The sequence below is a fragment of the Mirounga angustirostris genome, unplaced genomic scaffold, assembly GCF_029215605.1.
Source record: "Mirounga angustirostris isolate CCGP_5_RB_7025 unplaced genomic scaffold, mMirAng1.0.hap1 SCAF_2, whole genome shotgun sequence".
NCBI classification, from domain to species: Eukaryota; Metazoa; Chordata; class Mammalia; order Carnivora; family Phocidae; genus Mirounga; species Mirounga angustirostris.
In genome coordinates, this window is record NW_026991710.1 from 195,918,508 (window position 1) to 195,944,161 (window position 25,654).

The following is a 25,654-nucleotide window of genomic DNA, read 5'->3' on the forward strand; positions in this document are numbered from 1 at the left end:
ACAGAGAGAGAGATAGCGAGAGCAGGAACACAAGCAGGGGGAGTGGGAGAGGGAGAAGCAGGCTTCCTGCTGAGCAGGGAGCCCGATGTGGGACTCGATCCCAGGACCCTGGGATCATGACCTGAGCCGAAGGCAGACGCTTAACGACTGAGCCACTCAGGCGCCCGGTTTTAGGTTTCAAGCTAAAGTAGAAGAGTGTGTTATAACATCCCAGTCTACCACAATTACCTGAAGTCACTAAGCTAAATGGATAGTACCAAATGTTAGTTTTCATAAAATAACCTACAATTCCACAGGCGACCCAGGAGTAGAAGCTGGACTCCACTGCAAGTCCACACCCACCCTCTGAAGGGTGCCCAAATGCCAGCCACCCTCAGGCTCACGAATTACCTGCAGGAGACCAGTCTGCTGTTTCCAAGCATATTGCTCATCACAAACTGTAACTTCTGTTCCCACGAGGCCATGAGTCCCCGAAGGGCGCAGATGAAGTCTGTCTGGTTCACTCTGCCAGAGCCCTGGGAGCATGAAGCACTTAAACCCCTGAATCCCTAGTGCCTTGGCTGGGCACATCAGCCTGTCACGGAGTGTCACACACCCAGCACAGACGTGGGAAAGAGAGCTCCACTCCTCTAGGACTTGCTATTGGTTTCTACTCACTGGTACTCCCAGCTCTCCTGGCCTTCGCCGTATTTTCACAAATCATATTTGGTTTAGGAACCAAAATTCTTTCCGTGGAATAGCTATGAGCTTGTAAGTGACTACAGTTCCTAAGACAGGCTAATTGGAACAAAGCAGGCAGTCCTCTTTCAGCCTGGGTTGCACAAGCAATGAGGCCAGGATTTATTCCAAGACAAGAAAGAACTCTGAGCTGCGAAATTCCCCTTCTTGTGGATGGCTTTTGGTGAAAAGGTGAGATTATGAACAGATTTAAATTCCCTGGAGAACAAGATGTTCCTAAGAGATTTAAGAGGACACTATGTTCCCTAGGTGGATGCAAGGAGGAGGCTGAGACCTGTCATCTCAAGTTGAAATGTGTTCAAAGACAGCGTTCCAAGAACATGCTCTGGTGGTTGAAGGAAGAGTTTCAGCTTCAAGAAATCTCTAGTCTTTGGACTCTGCACACGTTTGTTTTTTGTTAGGTATTCTCTACAATTATTCTTCTTTACCACTGGTGTCAAGCCTTAATAACACGCGGCATTTCCGTCATCAAAATTATCTTGCCGTTACATACTTTCAGGAGGGAACTGGCTTTGATGATAAAGGCACAAGAAGCGCAGGGGGAAGACGGGACTCTTCGGAATTTTTGTCTTAGTTTTCTCAAGTTCTGTTGTCAGTTACGGAACCGAGGAACTGCAGAGAAGGATTTTAGCGGCAGAACCACGCAGAGGTTCAGAGCACGGACAGTGCATCCGGCAGCCTGGGTCTCGATCCCTGATCAGCCCCGGGCAGACGGACTCGCTCTCGGTGCCTGCCCCCCAGTCCGCAAGGCAGAGATAGGGGGGCAGCGCCGGCCTGACAGGGACGCAGCGATTCCAACTTTTTGGCCTCATGTAACTTCTCATCTCACCCTCTCATTTGTATTTCTGATCCATGAAAATGCAGATCCCAACACCAGTTCTACTTTCACCTAATTATCTACATCCCCTGCTCAACATCGCCGTAATTAAACAGTAAGCCAGCTGACGCTGCAGGGACACGCACAGACACAGGCTGTGAGGAGGTAAAAGTGAGCAGACTTGAACTTGTAACCGCGGTGCCTGGGAAGTGACAGCAGTGTGTTTCACGAGACATCAGCTGAGGAGGGAAGAGGCACGGACACTGAGAAGGACTCCCAAATGCATATGGGAGTAAAATTTACATGGTACCCTGGTGTTTACAACACAGTTTTGTGTACATTATTTCATCCAACCTCCAGGAGTCCCTGTAGGCAAGTGCTACTTCCCTTGTAGGGCTTGGAGAGGACCAAGAGCCAGCGTGGATGGCAGTTGAGCCCCATCAGCCCAGTGTCTGGGGTGAGGACCCAAATGAAAACCATGAGAGAATCATCACATAAACACTAAATGACTTTCAGGAGACAAGAAAGAAGTGACATAAAGGGGGACGCCTGGGTGGCTCAGTCGGTTAGGCGTCTGCCTTCGGCTTGGGTCATGGTCCCGGGGTCCTGGGATCAAGTCCCGCATCGGGTTCCCTGCTCAGCGGGGAGCCTGCTTCTCCCTTTGCCCCTCCCCCTGTTCGTGCTCTCTCTCTTTCTCAAATAAATAAATAAAATTTTAAAAAAAGAAGTGACATAAAGGTTTTCCTCAATACTTAATAAAGCTTCGTGTATCTATACTTGTAAAAACTATGTTCATTGGAGCTTATTTCCTATTGCATGAATAAAAATTTTCCCATAATATTTAGAAATATACAGAAAAAGTATTCTAATTAAGGTATAATATTTTTAAAAATATCTATTTATTTGAGAGAGAGAGGGAGGGAAGGAGGGAGAGCATGAGCGGGGGCTCAGCAGGGAGCCCCATGTGGGGCTCGATTCCAGGACCCGCCACCCAAGTGCCCCGAGGTATAATTTTTTTCTAATTAGAACTTCCCCAGTAGAGCCCTAGAGTGTATATATGCCAGGGTAATAGGAGTCTTTCAAGTATTCATACTTGTCACAGGACTAGTCTCTGGAGAAACTAAGTTCCATTTGCTCTGTGCCTGGGGAGCAGGCGAGATGGAGACAGGAGAGAAGAGCAGAGAACGTGCATGTGCTGAATTGGGACAACCTCCACCCTGGCACCTCACCCGGCTCCCACATGCTGCCTTATAACCCGCCCCCTTTCCCTCTGGGAGGAAAAAGATGAAATAAATCCAGGAGTAGAAAACTGGGTAGATAAACCATTGTACAGTCATGGCAATGGATGTTATGTAGCATTTTTAAAACATTACAGAAGTGTATATACTGACGTATAAAGATGTTTATGATTAAAAGCAGGATATAAAGGAAAACAATATATACAAATGACCTCACCTAAAAATATCCAAAGGCACAAACATACTCCAACACAATGACATTACAAAAAGGAAGATTTTGAGGAAAATATCCAAAATGTTAAATGCATCTGGACAGGTGAGCCTATGGAGTTTTCTTCCTTCTTTTGGGTTACCTGTAATTTTCCCCTCCAAATAAGTTTTCTTTTCATATAAGAAAATATTAAACAGGAAAAAGTAACCTAGCACCACATTAAATGGTTAAACAGAACATCAAATGTTATCCTTAACTTCACAATTTATTACGGTATACCACCCACTGTAGAAACAGAATTTAAATAAGTCTATAATCAGGCTGTCCTGTCTCTCCTCTGCCCAATGGACATCGTCCAGAGAAGACAAAGACCCTGATGACAAGACCAGATGAACCACAGAGTGCACGCCCAGGTGGGCTCTGATCACTATTCACCTTATAACGAAAGACATCACGAAATAGGAAGCACAAGGGACACTACCTGCTGCCGAGCTCTCTAACATGAGGCCGCATTAAGGCCCAAACGTAAGACTCGTGATCACAAGAGTTCAAGAGTTCATTCACAACCCCCCTACCCCCCGCAGCTTCTGCCCCCACCTGCAGCCAATCCATGCTAGCAGCCTAGAGCGAACTGAGGCCCTGCATGGTCAACAATCATCCCAGGTGACTCGAGGGAACTGTGATACTCCTACAACGCTTTGAGAAGACAGGCCTGCGGCATATAAATGCACAATCTAGCAACTATGGAAATGTTTTTTAATTGGGCTATCAAATATGAGTATTGAATGATAGTCCACTATGTATGGAGATAATATTTAATACTAATCACACTCAACCACCAAGTACTTACGATATTCTAAGTTATGGAATTTTATACCTAACTCAACTTACATCATAAATTTAAAGTGCATCTTAATCTACACCAGATTAAAGTAGAGCAGAATAGCAATCAATTTATATAATAACGAGAGTGGGGATTCTCAAGCTACAGGTCCCGGTCTCACGATTAAAATCAATTTGTAAATACCGAAAACCAGTTGTCGCCTCTCGTGTGCAGAGTATACTGGTGAAATCTCTCAGCAGCAGTGATGTACACGCATTTGTGGAGCTGGCAGCCCCCGCCAGGGCGGCTTCCACGGAGGCCGTACAGCACTGCACCCCTAACAGCAAAGTACGGACCTGACTTTTGTACTGGAATTTCACCCACGGGCCTGTTACCAAACCCGAAACTGGAATTTTCGCCAATCTGATAGTAAAACATGGTATCTTGCTAAAAATTTTAATTTGCATTTTTCTTATTATGAGTGAGATGGAGCATTTTTTTCTGTGAGCTACTACTGAGTTATTGATCATCTTCTCATCAATTTGTAGAAGCACTTTGTATGTCAAGGAAATCCGGCTTTTTTTTCTGTGATCTAAGTTGCAAATATCTTCCCAGTTTGTCTTCGGTCTTTTGATTTTACTCTGGTGTATTTTTCCTTGTGGAAACATTCACCCTTAATTGATTGAAATGACAGATTTATTTTCCACATGGCTTCTGGGTGTGATAGAAAAGCCAACCTTCTCCAAGAGAGACAGTTTGTAAGGACAACACAAAGCCACTGTCAGCTAATGTGTATGCAGTAGAGAAAGCAGAGCAGTGGGGCGGGCGGGGTCTGGGAATCTAGACAATGCAAGTCTAAAATGGTTTTCTTCCTCAAGGCTTCTCACCCTGTTACCGGAAGGTAAAGAATTACCATATGCTGAGCGCTAACCTTGTGGCTTAAGCACTTAGTACCACTAGGAGTGCCAAAGCAAGAGAAAGCAAATGAGCTAGGGAAGAGGAATGTTGTGGGAACAGCAAAGCTGGGGGAGGGCAACAGAGGGGAGGGGTTTCACTTGGAAAGGAGGCCTGGCCTATACACAGCCTTCCATTCCAGAAGGCAAGGGAGTGAAAGAGAGGGACAGCTAGGATACGGAGTCCTCATGGGGCAGGCTTAAGAGGGTGGGACTTGGCCTGTGAGCACTGCCTAAGCCAGGAGCTCTTATGACCAGGACGTGGCATAATGAAAGCATTTTGCAAAGGTAATTATGGGAATTATATCTGTTTCTCATAAATAATTAAAACATGTTCAATAAATCTCATTTTTTAAACAGCAATAAACTAGTGATAATACCGTTGGAACAACCAAATGCATGTGTTTTCAAATGTAAAAATAGGTCAATGACTTCTTTGATGGTTAAAAAAAAGGAAGAAAAAATATTAACACATTGCCTTTTTTGATAACAAGGGAAGGATTTCTAGAGTAAGAATGTAGACTTAATTTTGCACACATGATACACAAACAATTAAGAAAAGTGGTTACCTCTGGGCAGGGAAAGTTGGACCCCGAGGGGAGGGGGACGTGGTGGAAAACAAGCCATTTCACTGTACACTTTATAGAGTTGTGGTTTTTAAACTGTTTGATGTATAATGTATTCCAAAAAATTCCATTTAAAGTGAAAAAAATCTTCAGCTTCCAACGTGACAACTGCTCTGTGTCAAAGGCAATTGTGAGAGTAATCAGTCTTACTACTTCAGACTTGTTTTTTCTTTTTAAAGATTTTTATTTATTTGACAGAGAGAGACACAGCGAGAGAGGGAACATAAGCAGGGGGAGTGGGAGAGGGAGAAGCAGGCTTCCTGCAGGGCAGGGAGCCCGACGCGGGGCTCGATCCCAGGACCCTGGGATCATAACCTGAGCAGAAGGCAGATGCTTAACAACTGAGCTACCCAGGTGCCCCACTACTTCAGATTTGTATTTCCAGCCACTATGACCGATTTTCACCCCATTCACCCCCCCATTAATGCTTCATCCCTTGGTCCTCTCTCCCAACTTCCCGCTCCGGGGAGGTACTCTGTCTGTCTTCTGGACAATATTCTGAACACCAGCATTCAAGAGGTCCCACTGACACACACACACTCTGATAGGCCTGGTATTTCTACCTTCAACAGCCACCGATGTGACATAAAAAGCTCGTGTTCTACCTCTCAATCACAGCTCGAATGGACATTTCAGAAAGGTGATGGCAACACTCCGCACTTCCTTGTTGGTCTAATCCCGTATTTAAATTTCTCTATCCGTCAAGAGTGTCTTTGGTCATGTTTAACTAAAATATTCTGCTCACTTAAAATTCTATTTTTTCTTGTTATATCTGACATACGCAGAGGCAATAGCTAAAAAGTCTTTATAGGGGCACCTGGATGGCTCAGTCAGTTAAGCGTCCGGCTCTTGATCTCAGCTCAGGTCTCAATCTCAGGGTCGTGGGTTCGGGCCCTTTGTTGGGCTCCACGCTGGGCATGGAACAAAACAAAACAAAACAAAAACCCAGCACAGGTTTGAAAAAACAAAGAGTCGTATTTAACTGTTTCTTCTTGCCAAAGATACTAAATTTCACAAGTATTATATAAAAGTCCATATAAAGGTGAATGCTGGCCATCAGTATACCTCAGTACCACTAGGTTAGCGCTCTCCTCCACATTCCCTTCCTTTGATTTATGTAGCCTTCCATTCTTATGTGTGAAGTCTGGGTAGAAAGAAGCTGAGTTAATGATTATTGGGCAAGTCCAAAGGACTAATATGGCAACGAGGAAGTACCAAAATTAGCAGGACTCATGAAATTCAAACTGTTATGGATTAATAAAAAAATACCTGGAAAATAGATAAAGTATCTACCTAGAAAATATATCAAGTAAATGTTATGAAGTACACGTACCCATTAAAGAGAATAATTACACACTCACAAATATATGACATAATTGAAAATATAAACTCACCAGCCATGGACGGTGCTTCTTTCCGCTGCCCTTTATCATCAATAGTCCCTTCAAAAGCCACTGTCACATCATAAATTGCATCTAAATAATTCTTCATAGAATCAAAAGCAACATGAGTTGCCTTTATTCTTGGTGTCAGCACATGTTTTAATACTGCAAAGCCTAAAAGAGAAGTTGATTCAGTGTGGCCATAAGTTAATTACAAAACACCTCAGCACAATATAACATCCAAATTGTCTTTAAATTTCCAGGAATAGACCAGAATATATTAAAGCCATAATCTCATATATACAGACAGGGCTTGAGGTTTAGAAAGCACTCTTTTTTTTTTTTTATTGGTTTTTATTTTTTATTCTTATGTTAATCCCCATACATTACATCATTAGTTTTAGATGAAGTGTTCCATGATTCATTGTTTGTGCATAACACCCAGTGCTCCATGCAGAATGTGCCCTCCTCAATACCCACCACCAGGCTAACCCATCCTCCCACCCCCCAGCAGCATTGTTTTTAATGAATTTTAGTCCAGAATACAGAGGAAGGCATAGCTGTTGCCCTGACTTGTTAGTACAAGTGTAAAAAATGGCTTTTTGTTCCCCTATAAAGGCAAGTTACAGAAATCTATCAGATGGACAGAATAAGACATTTGAATCTAGTTTTGAAAAATCAGCCTGAAAGCTAGGAGTACTGTTGGCACGTAAAAGGCTTTCCCGGTACTCTTTGCTTCACACCCACCCCCATCTATCAATTAAAGTTCTGATACTTTCTTGATCAAGAGATTTTGTAAGAGAATTTCTCTTTTGAGACTTTTAGTGTGCAAGTGTCATTTTTCTTGGTTTTGCTGCTGATGTCCTTGACCTCCGCTGGGAGTCGGCACAGTTCTTCAGTTCTTCTGAGGCACTTTGACCGTGACGGTTTTCACTTCGGTGCATGCCTGCAGCCCATACTCTCCCAGCTCCCGGCCACTCCCAGACATCTTGTAGCAGCCGAATGGGGACTGGGCCCCAAACACATCATAGCAGTTGACCCACACAGTGCCAGCCTGGAGGGCTTGGGACAGATAATTGGCCTTGTCCAAGTCCTTGGTGAAGACAGCTGCAGCCAGCCCATATATGGAATTGTTGGCTCTCCCAATGACTTCCTCTATGGTCTTGAACTTCAGGATCTGCATCACTGGCCCAAAGATTTCCTCCCTGGCGATTGTCATGCTGTCTTGCACATCTCCGAACACGGTGGGCTGGATGAAGTAGCCACGGTCAGCAGCAGCCCCTCCACCACACAGCAGCTTCGCCCCCTCCTCCTTTCCAGATCTGATGTAACCAAGGATCTTCTTAAACTGAGTTTCGTCCACCTGCGGCCCCTGCTCAGTCTGGCTGTCAAAGGGGTTCCCAACCACACGAGACTTGGCCCGGGCAACGCTCCGCTCCACAAACTCGGCGTACACATCTTCTTGCACAAAGGTCCGGGAGCACGCACAGCAGCGCTGGCCCTGGTTGAAGAACAGGGCGAAGTGGCCCTGCTCCACGGCCCAGTTCGTATCTGCATCTGACATGATGATATTGGGGCTCTTGCCCCCCAGCTCCAGGGTCACTCTCTTGAGGTTACTGCTCCCTGCAGCAACCTGGACTAGGCGGCCAACCTCGGTGGAGCCTGTGAAGGCCACTTTGTCCACATCCTCATGGGAGATGATGGCGGCCCCAGCTGTGGGGCCAAATCCAGGAATAATATTGACCACGCCAGGGGGAAAGCCGGCCTCCTTAATCAGGTTGGCCACATAGAGGGCAGTCAGTGGAGTCTGCTCAGCTACCTTCATCACAACCACATTTCCGGTCGCCAGGGCTGGGCCGAGTTTCCAGGCTTGCATCAGGAGCGGGAAGTTCCACGGAATGATCTGCCCGCACACCCCGACGGGTTCATGGCGGGTATAGCTGAAGCAGTCCCCATCGATGGGAACAGTTTTCCCGTGGTACTTATCAGCCCAGCCAGCGTAATAACGGAAGCATTTGAGAACCGTGTCCAGATCCACCAGGTAGGAGATGACACAGGGCTTGCCGTTATCCAGGGTCTCCAAGGCTGCTAGGTAGGTCCGGTCCCGCTCAATCAGATCAGCCAGGCGGTTCAGCAGGCGGCCCCTGTCGGATGCGTCCATGCGGCGCCAGGGTGAGCCCAGCTGGAAGGCAGCCCGGGCAGCCTTTACTGCCCTGTCCACATCTTCCTGGTCTCCTTCAGCTACCTGACAGATAACTTCTCCGGTGGATGGATTGATGGTGGGGAATGTTTTCTTGCTGACAGCATCGTGCCACTCATTGTTTATGACGATCTGGTTGTAGGAGACTTCAGGCTGCTGGTTCGGGGCTGGCACCGCCTGGGTGGCGGCGGCCGACAGGAGACGGCGGCCCAGGCGGGGCCCGAGGCCAGCGGCGGCGAGCGCAGCAGCGCGCAACATGCTGCGGAGGGCGCGGGCGTGCAGGACCGTGTGTTAGAAAGCACGCTTATGACTTGATGTATTTAAATCAACATTCATTTAATACATATTTATTAAACTTCTACAGGTACAAGATGCTGGGGAAAACTGTCAGAACACTGGCCCTCAGGAAGCTTATGACTTATCAGGAACCTGTCAATCTGGTAAGCCCTGACACAGGCAGGTACTACCATCCTTATCTCTGGCCACAGAATAAGGGTAGCAGCATCCTGCCCGTGCTCACTTCCAATTTAGGAGTACGATTTATAATTCTGACTCCTAGTCCATGATTTAATTTTATTTCTATTCAAATAGGGACGTGGGAGTGAGGGAGCACCTGAATGACCCCTGCTGTGTCGAGTGCCTGAAGGAAGAGCTGCTGTGGTCTAGCTCATGTGGAACACTGGGCTTGATACTTAGAAAACTGTTGTTGTTGTTTTTAATTAAATCGAGATTCAATTTACATACCATAAAATTAATCATTTCAAACTGTGCAACTCAGTGGTTTTTAGTAGATTCACAAAGCTGTGCAACCATCCCCACTATCAAATTCCAGACCATTTCCGTCTCTCCAGACAGACACCCTGGACCTTCTGCAGACACTGAGCATTCTCCTTCCCTGGATCTGCCTGTTCTAGACATTTCACATGAATGGAATCACCGTGTTGTGGACTTTTGTGTCTGGCTTCTTTCACTTAGCATAGCGTTTTTTTTGTTGTTGTTGTTGTTTTTTAAAGATTTTATTTATTTATTTGAGAGAGAGCTAGCAAGAGCAGGAGCACAAGCAGGGGAAGTAGGAGAGGGAGAAGCAGGCTTCCCACTGAGCAGGGAGCCCGATGTGGGACTCAATCCCAGGACCCTGGGATCATGACCTGAGCCGAAGGCAGACGCTCAACAACTGAGCCACCCAGGCGCACCTATAAAGGCGCATAGCGTTTTTGAGGCTCATCCATGGTGAAGCAGGTATCAGAACTTCAGTACTTTTGGTGGCTGAGTAATACTCCACTGTATGGATCTACCACATTTGGTGTATCTATTGATCAGATGATAAACATGTGAGTTGTTTTCAACCTTTGGCTACTATAAATAATGCTGCTATGAACATTCATATAAAATGTATGTGAATGCTAAATAAGTTGCTGTATGAACACAGGACTTCCATTCTCTTGGGTATATTTGAAATACACACACACACACACACACATATTGTATACACTGTACTTGAGAAAGCACTGCACTTTATATTGGATAATCAATCATATCCATGAGTGTTCCACTAATGTTTAGAATTTATTCTCCCCCCTTCCTATTTCCCACTGCCTCCCTTTTGCTTGATTAGAATATTTACTGACAATTTAACAGAAAAGAGTAGCTTTCTGAAGTGACATGAAAATAGACTAGACAAAACTTGATTTGGATCTTCTCCTGCCTCTCTCCAGGGAAAATTAGCTGCATAAGGAAGAACAGCTATAGTATGTTGGGATCTTCCTGCAGAAGAATTTTTAAAATGTGAAGCGGTGTGGGAAAGAAAAAGATTCCCACAACCACATATCTGACTGAAGTCCCTAGGGGAGAAGCAGCTCAATTTATTCACAAACTTATAACACAAATCTGAATAGTATACCAGGCTGGGAAACATTCATTTGTTGATTAAATTAGTTAATACTTTCTTCTTTGCTATTGGAGCTCATCCAATTTTATTAAGTACAAAGTTCCACAGAATCACCCTGTGGTATTCACTGAGAACAATTACTAGAATCTATTAAGTAAGTAAGAAGATAGAAAGACAAAAAAATAGTATTAAAATAAAAAGTTATAATGGAAGTCTAAAAAAATCAGCTTTGTGACAGATGAGTAAGAAATGCCCATCACTAATATGTAAGAAAAGTTAAGAAAAAGATCTTCTCACTGAGGAATGTACCAGGAGCAGCTCAACCACCCTAAACACATTTTCTAGATCCATTCCACATCCTGCATCTTCCAGCTTTTATCTTCCAGCTCTTGAAAGAGAACAGCCAAGGAGGAAGCAGAAAAACAAGGAGACTGGGGTGACACAGAGGCCCTGAGAAGAAAACATCTCAAGAAGGAACTGGTCAGATATGCTCAATGGAAGACACGGAAAGATCCAGAACTGAGAAAGTGACCACCTGGCCAAACAAAGGTCATGTGTTACCTGGACTAGTATTTTCCATGGAGTGGTAGGAATGGAAGCTTAGAGAAGGGGTGAAGTGAGGCGAGAAAACACCAACAGCCCATTCTTTCCTGCATGTGTTTATCAACAGTCTATTGATTTTGTAAGGCTTAGAATAACATAGGCCACCCTTACTGTCACAACAAATAGAAGCCAGCCCTTCTTGGATGATTGGAAGGCACTTCACGATCCTAAATCCGAGCCCATGAGCTCCTCCGATCCATGTGGGGAATGATCTACCATCTCTGACCAAGTGGTCTTCAACTCTAAGCAGTGAGGAGGGCGCTCACTATCCCCAAACACTGGGTCATTATTATAAAACCAATTTCGTAATAACAATATGGAGACCAATTACAATTTCAATTGAGAGTGCCAAAAAACAGGTACTTATAATGAACTGCTGGAGCTTGAGCCCACTGTATGGAGATCTAACTCTGCCTCCAGGAAACTGTAGAAAAACCCAGAGCCCCAGAGAAAAGTGGTAGTTAATTAAGTTAATTCTTCTTGGTCAGTATCTAGTCTCTATTTTAGTCTTTGCTTTGCCCTGTTTCCATTTCCAGATCTCCTGAACTTCTACTTGGTACTACTAATAATCTACCTTGCCATCTGAACCAGCTTCTCTTTGAGGGCCATTATGGTGGTGGCTGACATAATGAAGATTTTGCTGTATTACATTTTGGAAACATTATAAGTAAATGATAAATGTACTGGACAGAAAACCTTTATTGAGCCCTACAGGAAATTTTACATTGTATGTATATATTATCGGCTCACTTGACTCCCAAGAATTAATTTAACTAAGGCACAAAGAGGTAACATGACTTGCTCAAATTCACATAGCTGGGTAGCAAGACCTTATAATGTCTTGTTCAGTCCTTTTTCTATTTAATATATATTAATAATCTAAAACTATAAGCCTGTAGGTTAGAGATTAATGAGGCAATAAAATAAACTTAAATGGCCACAGTATATGGTAAAATGTTCTAGAAGAGATATAAAATATTCTCAAAATATAAAAGAATCACTCATACTTAAAGATTTTTTTTTTTTAAGATTTTATTTATTTATCAGAAAGAGTGAGAGAACATAAGCAGGGGGAGCAGGCAGAGGAAGAGCAGAGAGCCCGATGGGGGACTCGATGCAGAACTCGATCCCAGCACCTCGGGACCATGACCTGAGCCCAACGAAGGCAGATGCTTAACCGACTGAGCCACCCAGGCATCCCTTAAAGATTTTTTTCAATCACTCATACGTGATTGGTGAAAGCTTCAGGATAAAGAGGAGCCTGGAGAGAGGCCAGGAGGGAGGGAGGTAGCATACCAAGGGGGCAAAGACAGAAACCAGGTCAGAGTAGGGGCCGTAAGGTCTGTGGAGCACAAGTCAGAGCTCGCGAGGACAGGACTCAAGAGTACACTGGCGTCACGTGACAGAAGCTTCACATCAACAGGCTGACGTGCTTCTACCGGCCTGGGGGACTCCCCGGATTTCAGACCAGAGGAGAGGCATAATCTAGGTGCTGAGAAAAACATACAGGCTTCTGAAACCCCTTAGGGCAGTAAGTCACAGGCAATGAGCTACTGAAGTAGGACTGAAGTAGCGTAAACTTGAAAAGAGAAAACGTAGACAAGAGATGTTATGAAAGGGCGCCTGGGTGGCTCAGTCGGTTAGGCGACTGCCTTCGGCTCAGGTCATGATCCTGGAGTCCCGGGGTCGAGTCCCGCATCGGGCTCCCTGCTCGGCGGGGAGTCTGCTTCTCCCTCTGACCCTCCCGACCCTCCCCCTCTCATGCTCTCTCTCTCTCTCTCATTCTGTCTCTCAAATAAATAAATAAAATCTTAAAAAAAAAAAGAGAGATGTTATGAAAGCCAAATACACATTGATTCCACCACGAACTGAATGTGGTAAGGAAGGAGTAAAGCGTAAGCGGGCTTCCGGCCTGGAAGACACGGTCAGGGCGGTGCGGGAGACAGAGAAGGCCCGGGGGCAGAGCGGCGGGAATGTGTGCGTGCGCATGCGCGTGTGTGTGCGCGCTAGTGCGTGCGGACACCCACCGGCTCGGAGTAGGCGCGCGCGAGCGGAGGCGGGTTAAGGAAGAAAACAGGATTTCAAATTGGGCACTCGGAGACTGATGCTGGAAGGAACACTCTGGAAGTGTTGGGAAATATGGTCTGTAAATGGCAAGAACCAGCCAGAGACCCACATTTGAGAATCATCTGCATGGACATGACAGCGGAAGTAGTGGCTGTGCTGAGACCGGAAGACGGGAGGGAAAAGGGCCGCCATTAATAATGTCGACGCTGCACGTCCGTGAACAAACACGAGGAGTCATCAAAACGCTGATTCTCTGGTAAGCCAGCGAGAGCTCCCTGGGAAGCTGGAGGGGGACAGACTTCTGGGGAGTGGATGGAGTCAAACAGGAGAGTGACAGGGGCCCAACCCTCTCCCTCAGAACGAAAGAGGGAGGAGCACAGTAACGCCACAGGCGGGCTGTGCGTGGACGCGCGAGCGCGCTCACAGGCACAAGACACGCGCGCGCAGACACGCGCACAGACACAGTTTGGCAAACGGGGGGAACCGAGTAGACAGGAGCGTGGGGGTGACGTATGCAAAAGGAGGTTGTTCGAGCAGTAACAGTACAATCTTGAAATAAAGGATATGCGTGAGTGTAATGTGCAGTCTTGTCAGAGAAACAAAACTCCTTCAAGGCAAAGACACCCTGAGATGTGAGGAGAAAAAATCTGGAAAAAAGGAGAGATAGTCCGAAAGGGAAAACAGAACTGCTCAACGTTCCCAACTGGTGAGAAGGGAGGAGGCAAAGCAGGTTAGGCAGGGCTGAGAAGCGGCCGGGTCCGATCACAGACACAGGAGTGGGGCTGAGTGGGCACCGCAGGGCAGCGGCAGCCTAGGGCCACTCAGGGCCTAGCGCCAAAGAAGGGCCAAGGAAAGAGAGGTTAGAGTCAAGCCAAAACAAGGCTCAGGGGGACGAAGAGCAAGAAGGTAGAAGCAGAACCACCGACATAATTTGCAAGACCCAGTACAATTTCAAGACTGTGAAGGCAGAGCCTCAAACCAAGCACGGCATTCCGTGCAAGAAAACGGATATTCCCACAAGCCTCCAAAAAGGACCGCAGCCCTCCCCGCACTTGGACTCTAGCCCAGTGAGACCCAGTCAGACTTCGGGCCTCCTGACCCGTTAAAGAGCACATGTGTAGTGTTGTAAGACACCAAGTCTCTGGATGTGCGTCAGCAGCCACGGGGAGCAAACGCGCCACCTCAGCTCCTCGCTGAAGGAGAAGTGTGTCTGTTCCACACCAAATCTGGGTCAACACTGGGCAGTAACTTTCTTTTTTAATGTTTGCCAGGTTGACCTTCGGGGAGGAAGAACATTTGTTCAAGTGTGGGTCATTCGTATCTCTTAAATTTCCTATTCATGTGCTTTTCCCATGTTTCTAGTTTTTATCTTTCTCTTAACTAGCAGGTGTTCTTTTTATACTAAGTTTATTAATACGCCATATATTGCAAATACTAGTTTAGCCTGCCATTTGCCACCTAAATTTGTTAATATGGCATTGTAAGGTATAATAATAATTTTTATTTAGTTTACAAAGGAACAAAATTCTTTTTTTATGTTTTAAAAGGACAATTAAACCTACACAATAGCCAGTGTTACTCATAGATAAAAGCTAAAGTCCATTAATCCTAAGGAGTTTTGAAACTACAAGGATCTTTTTACTTGCTCAATAATATGAAAATTCAGGGTATTCAGTCTGCCATTATAGATGTGTCCCTAAATTCCTCTTTTCTATGACTAGGGTTACTGAGTCTAAAGACGGCATCTTGCCAGCTGCCATAGTAAAAAAACAAAACAAAACACCATGGGACTCACTTTAATAGGTTTAGGAAGATTAAGATACATTAGGTTCCAAATTCCTTAGTACACTGAAAAGTGATGTATCTAAAATGACTCTAAAGGAGCTTAGTCAAAGTGAAACACTTGGCATGAGGGGGAGAGGTGGAAGCTATTATAGCAGCAGTGCCTGGATGTTGGCAGAGCTTCCCAGTGCCCGCCTCCACGTCTCCTACAGTGGGTAAGTAACTGCCACCAAACTTGCCTGTTTCTTAGTGAGGCCTAAGCATAAAATGAAGGCTCACTCACCAATAAATATTAGATCCATATGTTCTAGAAAACACAAAAATCTGACCCAACTAACCTGCTGAGCACATGACTAATCTTATTTAAATGAGTGGTTCTAAAGCTTTAGAATGCATCAGAATCATGTGGAAGGCACAGCCCTACTCCTGGAATGTCTGATGTAGGAGGTCTGGGGTGGATCCTGAGAATCTGGACTTCGAGCAACTTCCAGGACAATGCTGATTCTGCTGATTCAGGTATCACTTTGAGAACCACTGACTCAGAACTTAGGCCATGGCTTGAACAGATCAAGAATTCACAAATAGGCTGGTGAAGCAGTGAAAAAGCTGGAGGAATAGGGGTAATATTTATTTTGCTAAAAGATTATAAGTAAATGGTATGGAAATGGCCTCAAAGGCATAACACCAAAGTCTGGAAAGTCACTGGACATAGGCTATGTCCAAAGCCCTACAGAAGCATTACAGTGGTGACTTAATCCTCCCAACAGTACTCCCCAAAGTGCTCCCCGCTGTTGTCCCTAAGGCTGTAACCTGACCTAGGCACCAGGTGGAAACATGCTACAGAAACGGGAGGAAGAGTAGGCCAAAGGATGAGAATGAGATAGTTGTAATTCAAACGCTGATGGAGAGGTTGATATGCAAAGTCAAACAAGCAGTTTCTTGAGAATCACTATAAATATAATTTAAAAGCTTTCTCACTCCCTTTATTCATCCCTATTCTTTTCAAAAAATGCCTAGTAAACAAGGATAAAACATTCTAGACTGGGAATACAAGTCCGATGTGATTCTTTTCTGTTTTTATATCCTGAACCATCTGTGTGATCTTTCATTTGATACTAATCGAGGCCCATGAGATTCATTTTGTGGCCTTCCTAGAAACAGGCAGAGTCCTACACCTTACAAATCACTGCAAAGATTAACAGAAACTGCAATAATAGCTCAAAAACTGACAAAGAAATGAACTGCCATGGGAAGTCAGAAAAGGAAGAAGTCATTCCTTGACCAGTTTGTTGGATTTAAATTAAAATGATCTAATTGGTCACTTAACAAACATTTTAGAAACATAATTTTAGAATGATCATTTTTACCTATGATACCATTTTATTTATATTTATATGATACTATTATATAATACTGTTATATTTACATATTCTATTGCAGTTTTTCTTACTAAATGTTTCATCATTGATTTTTTTCTTTTATTTGAGAGAGAGAGCAGGAGCAGAGGGGAGGAGGGACAGAGGGAGAGGGAGAAGCAGACTCCCTGCTGAGCAGGGAGCCCAACGTGGGGCTGGATCACCAGGACCCCAAGATCATGACCTGAGTCGAAGGTAGCCACTTAACCGACTGAACCACCCAGGTGCCCCTCACCATTGATTTTTTTAAATGACAAGTTCAAAGCTAGCCTTTCTAAAAATAAAATTCTCTTTTCCCTAATTTACCATTACAAAATGGAGCAGCTTTCAATATATACCTTTCAATATATACTTGACATTTAATAGTTTCTTGAAGACTCTGTCTGTATTTCAGACTTCTCAAAATCTTAATTTTTGTCTTGGAGAGATTGTAAATAAAAACAAAATGTTGACTAATTTATTTAGAAATATGAATAAGTCTTCTTTAAAGAAATAACTAACGTTCAGTTGGAAGTGAGAAGGAAATTTAGAAAGCATTACAATGACAGCCTCTGAAGTGAACAAAATTAAGAACTCATGACACTATAACACAGGCATTATCTTAAATAACAACTCTAATACTGAATGGCCATAGTTTGTGGGTAACAAGGTTTTTTTTATTTTATTTTATTTATTTATTTGTCAGAAAGAGAGAGAGAAAGAGCACAAGCAGGGGCATGGCAGGCAGAGGGAGAAGCAGGCTCCCCGCTGAGCAAGGAGCCTGATGTGGGACTCGATCCCAGGACCGTGGGATCATGACCTGAGCTAAAGGCAGACGCTTAACCAACTGAGCCACCCAGGTGACCGGTAACACGTTTTTGAAGTAAAACACTTCTAGGAAATAGTAATAACCAGAACCTCAAGATATTACACACCCATATCCATCAGTCATACTTCTTAAGCCAGCCAACACCAATGCCAATGGAAAACTGAAGAGTAGAAGGTATAATTATTTAAACACATGAGTACATCACATTTAAAAAATCTAAATTAAAAAGGTTGGTTTTGGTCTTTCTATTTATTTTTTAAGTCAGATTCAAAGGAAGATACTTTAGGAGCAACATTAATAATGTTTCGAATATCACAGACTAACAAGTGCTATTTTCAACTTTCTTGAAGAAAAATTAGGTTAACAGATGGAAAAACAAGTCCTTTCATTTTTATTTTCTAGTAATCTCAATTAGTTGTGACCTAAGAAGAAAGAAAACAGGAAACACTTTTTCTAGATATATGGTTCACAAATCAATTTCTTTTGTGTTGTGGGAAATAATTACCTTTATAGTCACAAGAAAATCCAGTTTTAATAGACAGCAATAGTTTTTCCAGTTGTAGAATTTAAAGAACAATCAGCAATTAAAAATCATATCTATAAGACAAATTATTCATTTTTTCCCCTATTGGTAACTTTAAGAAAGATCAACACCTCAGAGAAAAAGGACAGACCAATAACAGATCAATTATGGGAGAGTGAGTTATTATTAGATTAAAAAGCTAGAGTATATATCATTATTATACTATTTTAAGAATTACTTAAAAATACTTGATCTAGCATTACAAAATTAATGCGATTTTTAAAACTAAGTAACTTTTAGGAAATATATTAAACAGTCATCTCAGTGAGATTTTTTAATCCCTATGTGACTGTATTTGGAGATGGGGCCTTCAGGAGGTAGTTAAGGTTACGTGAGTTCGTAAACATTGGGTCCTAATCTAATAGGACTGGCATCCTTATAAAAAGAGAAAGAGAGGGGGCGGAGCAAGATGGCGGAGGAGTAGGAGACCTGGATTTCGTCTCCTCTCAGGAATTCAGCTGGATAGGGATCAAACCATTCTGAACACCTACAAACCCAACAGGAGATCGAAGAAAGGAATAGCAACAACTCTTTCAGAAAAGCGACCACTTTCTGGAAGGTAGGACGTGCGGAGAAGTGAATCCGAGGCGATATTCGGGAGGATAGACGGCGTGGGAGGGGCCTCCGTCGGCGCTTCTGGCAAGTGATAGAGCCGCGGAGACAAAATCGGAACTTTTAAAAGTCTGCTCCGCCGAGGGACGTCACTCTGGTGGCTAAGCGGGGGGTGGAACCCTCCGGGACAGTGTGGTCTCAGGACCCTCGGGGTCACAGAAAGACCGGGGGCGCCTGAGTGCGGCAGAGCTCCCAGGGATCGGAGCGGGGAAGCCGGCTGCAGAGGCGGAGCCCAGGCGCGGGCTCTCAGCTCGGGGTGGCCATTGACCGTGATCCGCGACATAGCCGGGCCCCTGCTCCTCCAGCAGGGACCCAACAAGCGGCAGATCCGGGGAGACTCACCTTCCTCCCCCAGGCGGAGCTGCGCGGGAGCGCACCGCAGGGATCTGCTGGGTTTGGAGACTCCACCCGGGGTCGGGTGCTGGAGATAGAGGCGCGCGGTCACAGGCCGGGTGAGCACGGAGAGCGGCCGGAGACCGGGAAGACGGGAGTGGCTGACGGCTTTTCTCTGGGGGCTCACTGAGGAGCGGGCCCGAGTTCTCGGCTCCTCCGGGGCGGAGACTGGGAGGCCGCCATTTTCGCTCTCCGCCTCCAAAGCTGTACGGAAAGCTCGCAGGGAACAAAAGCCCCGGAGAGCAAACCCGAGCAGATGATTAGCCGGGAGGGGGCAAGGGCGGGGCACTTCCGCCTCCGGCAGAGACTTTTGGAAACCACGGCAACAGGCCCTTCCCCAGAAGATCAGCGAGAACAACCAGCCAAGACCAAGTTTACCGATCAATGAGAACGGCAGAACTCCAGTGCTAGGGGACTACTGCACATGGAATTCATGGCTTTTTTACCATGATTCTTTAGTCTTTCAAAGTTAATTTTTTTTACTGTCTTTTTTTTTTTCTTATTGAATTTTTTTCCCTTTTTCAACCAACATTTTATCAATCCCTTTTTTTAAAAAAAAAAACATTTTTATTTTTCATTTTTAGAGTCATATTCTATCCCTTCATAGTAGTTACCCGTATTTTTGGCTTATATATATAAGTTGTTCTCTCTTTAAAATTTTGAGATAGTTTCTTCTAACAGATTAAAATATACCCTAAATCTCTAGTATATGGTGTTTTCTGTTCCCCTGCCTGATCACATCCTCTCCCTTGTTTTTTTCTTTTTTCAAATCCTCTTCTTTCTTTTTTCAAACAACTTCTTATCAATTCCTTTTATAAAATTTTTTATAATTTCCATCTTTACAGTCATATTCCATCCCTTCATCATATCAACCCTTATTTTTGTACATATTTAAGTTTTTCTTCCTTTAAAATTTTGGGAGGCGCTTTCTCCTGAAAGACCAAAATACACCCCAAATCTAGTGTGTGGCACTGATCTATATACCAGCCTGATCATATTTGATCACATTCTGTTTTTTTTGTTGTTGTTGCTGTTTTGTTTTGTTTGTTTCTGTTTTTATCTTTATCTTTTTCTTTTTTTCCTTTTTCTTTTTTCTCTCTTTCCTTTTCTTTTCCCACTGCTTCAGGTCTTTTCTGATTTGTTTAGAGTATATTTTCTGGGGACGTTGTTACTCTGCTAGCATTTTGTTCTCTCATTAATCTATCCTCCTCTGCACAAAATGACAAGACAGAAAAAATCACCTCAACAAAAAGAACAAGAGGTAGTACCGACTGCCAGGGACCTACTCAATACGGACATTAGTACGATGTCAGATCTAGAGTTCAGAATCATCACTTTAAAGATACTAGCTGGGCTTGAAAAAAATATGGAAGTTATTAGAGAAACCCTTTCTGGAGAAGTAAAAGAACTAAAATCCAACCAAGTAGAAATCAAAAAGGCTATTAATGAGGTGCAATAAAAAATGGGGGTGCTAACTGCTAGAATAAATGAGGCAGAAGAGAGAATCAGTAATATAGAAGATGAAATGATGGAAAATAAAGAAGCTGAGAAAAAGAGAGATAAACAACTACTGGATCACGAGGGCAGAATTCGAGAGATAAGCGATACCATAAGACGAAACAACATTAGAATAATTGGGATCCCAGAAGAAGAAGAAAGAGAGAGAGGGGCAGAAGGTATAATGGAGCAAATTATAGCAGAGAACTTCCCTAATTTGGGGCAGGAAACAGGCATGAAAATCCAGGAAGCACAGAGAACCCCTCTCAAAATCAATAAAAATAGGTCAACACCCCGACATCTAATAGTAAAACTTACAAGTCTCATAGACAAAGAGAAAATCCTGAAAGCAGCTCGGGAGAAGAGAAATGTAACCTACAAGGGTAGAAACATTAGATTGGCAACAGACCTATCCACAGAGACCTGGCAGGCCAAAAAGGACTGGCAGGATATCTTCAGAGCACTAAATGAGAAAAATATGCAGCCAAGAATACTCTATCCAGCTAGGCTGCTTGAAAATTGAAAATTGAAGGAGAGATAAAAGCTTCCAGGACAAACAAAAACTAAAGGAATTTGCAAACACAAAACCAGCCCTAGGGGAAATCTTGAAAGAGGTCCTCTAAGCAAAGAGAGAGCCTAAAAGCAACATAGACCAGAAAGGAACACAGACAATATACGGTAACAGTCACCTTACAGGCAATACAATGGCACTAAATTCTTATCTTTCAATAGTTACCCTGAATGTAAATGGGCTAAATGCCCCAATCAAAAGACACAGGCTATCAGACTGGATTAAAAAACAAGACCCATCGATATGCTGTCTGCAAGAGACTCATTTTAGACCCAAAGACACCCCCAGATTGAAAGTGAGGGGGTGGAAAACCATTTACTATGCTAATGGACACCAAAAGAAAGCTGGGGTGGCAATCCTTATATCAGACAAATTAGATTTTAAACCAAAGACTGTAATAAGAGATGAGGAAGGACACTATATCCTACTTAAAGGGTCTATCCAACAAGAAGATCTAGCAATTGTAAATATCTATGCCCCTAACATGGGAGCAGCCAATTATATAAGGCAATTAATAACAAAACCAAAGAAACACATCGACAACAATACAATAGTGGGGGACTTTAACACCCCCCTCACTGAAATGGACAGATCGTCTAAGCAAAAGATCAACAAGGAAATAAAGACTTTAAATGACACACTGGACCAAATGGACTTAACAGACTTACTCAGAACATTCCACCCCAAAGCAACGGAATACACATTCTTCTCTAGTGCCCATGGAACATTCTCCAGAATCGATCACATCCTAGGTCATAAATCAGGTCTCAACCGGTACCAAAAGATTGGGATCATTCCCTGCCTATTTTCAGACCACAATGCTTTGAAACTAGAACTCAATCACAAGAAGAAAGTCGGAAAGAACTCAAATACATGGAGGCTAAAGAGCATCCTACTGAAGAATGAATGGGTCAACCAGGAAATTAAAGAAGAATTAAAAAAATACATGGAAACCAATGAAAATGAAAACACAACTATTCAAAATCTTTGGGATGCAGCAAAGGCAGTCCTAAGAGGAAAGTATATAGCAATACAAGCCTTTCTCAAGAAACAAGAAAGGTCTCAAGTACACAACCTAACCCTCCACCTAAAGGAGCTGGAGAAAGAACAGCAAATAAAGCCTAAACCCAGCAGGAGAAGAGAAATAATAAAGATCAGAGCAGGAATCAATGAAATAGAAACTAAAAGAACAGTAGAACAGATCAACGAAACTAGGAGCTGGTTCTTTGAAAGAATTAACAAGATTGATAAACCCCTGGCCAGACTTATCAAAAAGAGAAGAGAAATGACCCAAATCAACAAAATCATGATTGAAAGAGGAGAGATCACAACCAACACCAAAGAAATACAAACAATTATAAGAACATATTATGAGCAACTCTATGCCAGCAAATTAGATAACCTGGAAGAAATGGAGGCATTCCTAGAGATGTATCAACTACCAAAACTGAACCAGGAAGAAATAGAAAACCTGAACAGACCTATAACCACTAAGGAAATGGAAGCAGTCATCAAAAATCTCCCAAAAAACAAAAGCCCAGGGCCAGATGGCTTCCCAGGGGAATTCTACCAAACATTTCAAGAAGAATACCTATTCTTCTGAAACTGTTCCAAAAAATAGAAATGGAAGGAAAACTTCCAAACTTGTTTTATGAGGCCAGCATTACCTTGATCCCCAAACCAGACAAAGACCCCATCAAAAAGGAGAATTACAGACCAATATCCCTGATGAACATGGATGCAAAAATTCTCACCAAAATACTAGCCAATAGGATCCAACAGTACATTAAAAGGATTATTCACCACGACCAAGTGGGATTTATCCCTGGGCTGCAAGGTTGGTTCAAAATCCTCAAATCAATCAATGTGATACAATACATTAACAAAAGAAAGAACAAGAATCATATGATCCTCTCAATAGATGCAGAAAAAGCTTTTGACAAAGCACAGCATCCTTTCTTGATCAAAACTCTTCAGAGTATAGGGATCGAAGGTACATACCTCAATATAATAAAAGCCATCTATGAAAAACCTACAGCGAATATCATTCTCAATGGGGAAAAACTGAGAGCTTTCCCCCTAAGGTCAGGAACGCGGCAGGGATGTCCACTATCACCACTGCTATTCAACATAGTATTGGAAGTCCTAGCCACAGCAATCAGACAACAAAAAGAAATCAAAGGCATCCAAATTGGCAAAGAAGAAGTCAAACTCTCACTCTTTGCAGATGATATGATACTTTATGTGGAAAACCCCAAAGACTCCACCCCAAAACTGCTAGAACTCATACAGGAATTCAGTCAAGTGGCAGGATATAAAACCAATGCACAGAAGTCAGTGGCATTCCTATACACCACCACCAAGACAGAAGAAAGAGAAATTAAGGAGTCGATCCCATTTACAGTTGCACCCAAAACCATAAGATACCTAGGAATAAATCTAACCAAAGAGACAAAGGATCTGTACTCAGAAAACTATAAAATACTCATGAAAGAAATTGAGGAAGACACAAAGAAATGGAAAAACGTTCCATGCTCATGGATTGGAAGAACAAATATTGTGAAGATGTCAATGGTACCTACAGCAATCTACACATTCAATGCTATCCCTATCAAAATACCATCCACTTTTTTCAAAGAAATGGAACAAATAATCCTAAAATTTGTATGGAACCAGAAAAGACCCTGCATAGCCAGAGGAGTGTTGAAAAAGAAAAGCAAAGCTGGCGGTATCACAATTCCGGACTTCCAGCTCTATTACAAAGCTGTCATCATCAAGATAGCATGCATGGTACTGGCACAAAAACAGACACATAGATCAATGGAACAGAACAGAGAGCCCAGAAATGGACCCTCAACTCTATGGTCAACTCATCTTTGACAAAGCAGGAAAGAATGTCCAGTGGAACAAAGACAGTCTCTTCAACAAATGGGGTTGGGAAAATTGGATAGCCACATGCAGAAGAATGAAACTGGACCATTTCCTTACACCACACACAAAAATAGACTCCAAATGGTTGAAAGACCTCAATGTGAGACAGGAGTCCATCCAAGTCCTAAAGGAGAACACAGGCAGCACCCTCTTTGACCTCAGCCGAAGCAACTTCTTCCTAGAAACATCGCCAAAGGCAAGGGAAGCAAGGGCAAAAATGAACTATTGGTACCTCATCAAGATAAAAAGCTTTTGCAAAGCAAAGGAAACAGTCAACAAAACCAAAAGACAACCGACAGAATGGGAGAAGATATTTGCAAATGACATATCAGATAAAGGGCTAGTATCCAAAATCTATAAAGAACTTATCAAACTCAACACCTAAAGAACAAAGAATCCAATCAAGAAATGGGCAGAAGACATGAACAGACATTTTTCCAAAGAAGACATCCAAATGGCCAACAGACACATGAAAAAGTGCTCAATATCGCTCAGCATCAGGGAAATCCAAATCAAAACCTCAATGAGATACCACCTCACACCAGTCAGAATGGCTAAAATTAACAAGTCAGGAAACGACAGATGTTGGCGGGGATGCGGAGAAAGGGGAACCCTCCTACACTGTTGGTGGGAATGCAAGCTGGTGCAGCCACTCTGGAAAACTGTATGGAGGTTCCTCAAAACGTTGAAAATAGAGCTACCATATGATCCAGCAATTGCACTACTGGGTATTTACCCCAAAGATACAAAAGTAGGGATCCGAAGGGCTACGTGCACCCCGATGTTTATAGCAGCAATGTCCACAATAGCCAAACTGTGGAAAGAGCCAAGATGTCCATCGACAGATGAATGGATAAAGAAGATGTGGTATATATATATACAATGGAATATTATGCAGCCATCAAAAGGAATGAGATCTTGCCATTTGCAACCATGTGGATGGAACTGGAGGGTATTATGTTGAGTGAAATAAGTCAAACAGAGAAAGACATGTATCATATGATCTCACTGATATGAGGAATTCTTAATCGCAGGAAACAAACTGAGTGTTGTTGGAGTGGGGGGGTGGGGTGGGAGGGATGGGGTTTCTGGGTGATGGACACTGGGGAGGGTGTGTGCTCTGGTAAGCGCTGTGAATTGTGCAAGACTGTTGAATCTCAGATCTGTACCTCTGAAACAAATAATGCAATATATGTTAAAAAAAAAAAGAAGAAGAAGAAGAAGAAGGTAGCGGGAGGGGAAGAATGAAGCAGGGGAAATCGGAGGGGTAGACGAACCATGAGAGACGATAGACTCTGAAAAACAAACTGAGGGTTCTAGAGGAGAGGGGGGTGGGAGGATGGGTTAGCCTGGTGGTGGGTATTGAGGAGGGCACATTCTGCATGGAGCACTGGGTGTTATGCACAAACAATGAATCATGGAACACTACATCTAAAACTAATGGTGTAATGTATGGGGATTAACATAAGAATAAAAAAAAAAAGAGAGAGAGAGAGAGAGAAAGAGAAACCAGAGA

At 43.4% G+C, this 25,654-nt stretch overlaps 2 protein-coding genes across 5 annotated transcripts in view; both read right to left on the reverse strand.

Moving 5' to 3' along the window:
* Positions 1-25,654, reverse strand: part of AGPAT5 (1-acylglycerol-3-phosphate O-acyltransferase 5) — a 78,924-nt gene that overhangs the window by 5,486 nt on the left and 47,784 nt on the right. The window contains exons 6-8 of one of the 4 annotated variants that reach the window (XR_010409745.1): positions 19,089-19,343; positions 6,801-6,962; positions 5,350-5,519 (exon numbers count right to left, since the gene is read on the reverse strand). The exons of 1 other annotated variant lie outside the window; for it this stretch is intronic. Coding sequence is in view for 2 of the 3 variants with exons in the window: in XM_064585718.1 (XP_064441788.1) it covers positions 6,801-6,962; positions 19,089-19,343 (417 nt within the window). In the remaining variant the exon portion in view is untranslated. The remainder of the gene's footprint in view (positions 1-5,349; positions 5,520-6,800; positions 6,963-19,088; positions 19,344-25,654) is intronic. 2 more of the 4 variants (XM_064585718.1, XM_064585719.1) reach the window with 2 other exon arrangements.
* Positions 7,297-9,995, reverse strand: LOC123847815 (aldehyde dehydrogenase, mitochondrial-like). Its single transcript, XM_064585717.1, has one exon. It carries the CDS (start codon positions 9,244-9,246, stop codon positions 7,684-7,686), a length of 1,563 nt encoding a protein of 520 aa, XP_064441787.1. The 5' UTR covers positions 9,247-9,995; the 3' UTR covers positions 7,297-7,683.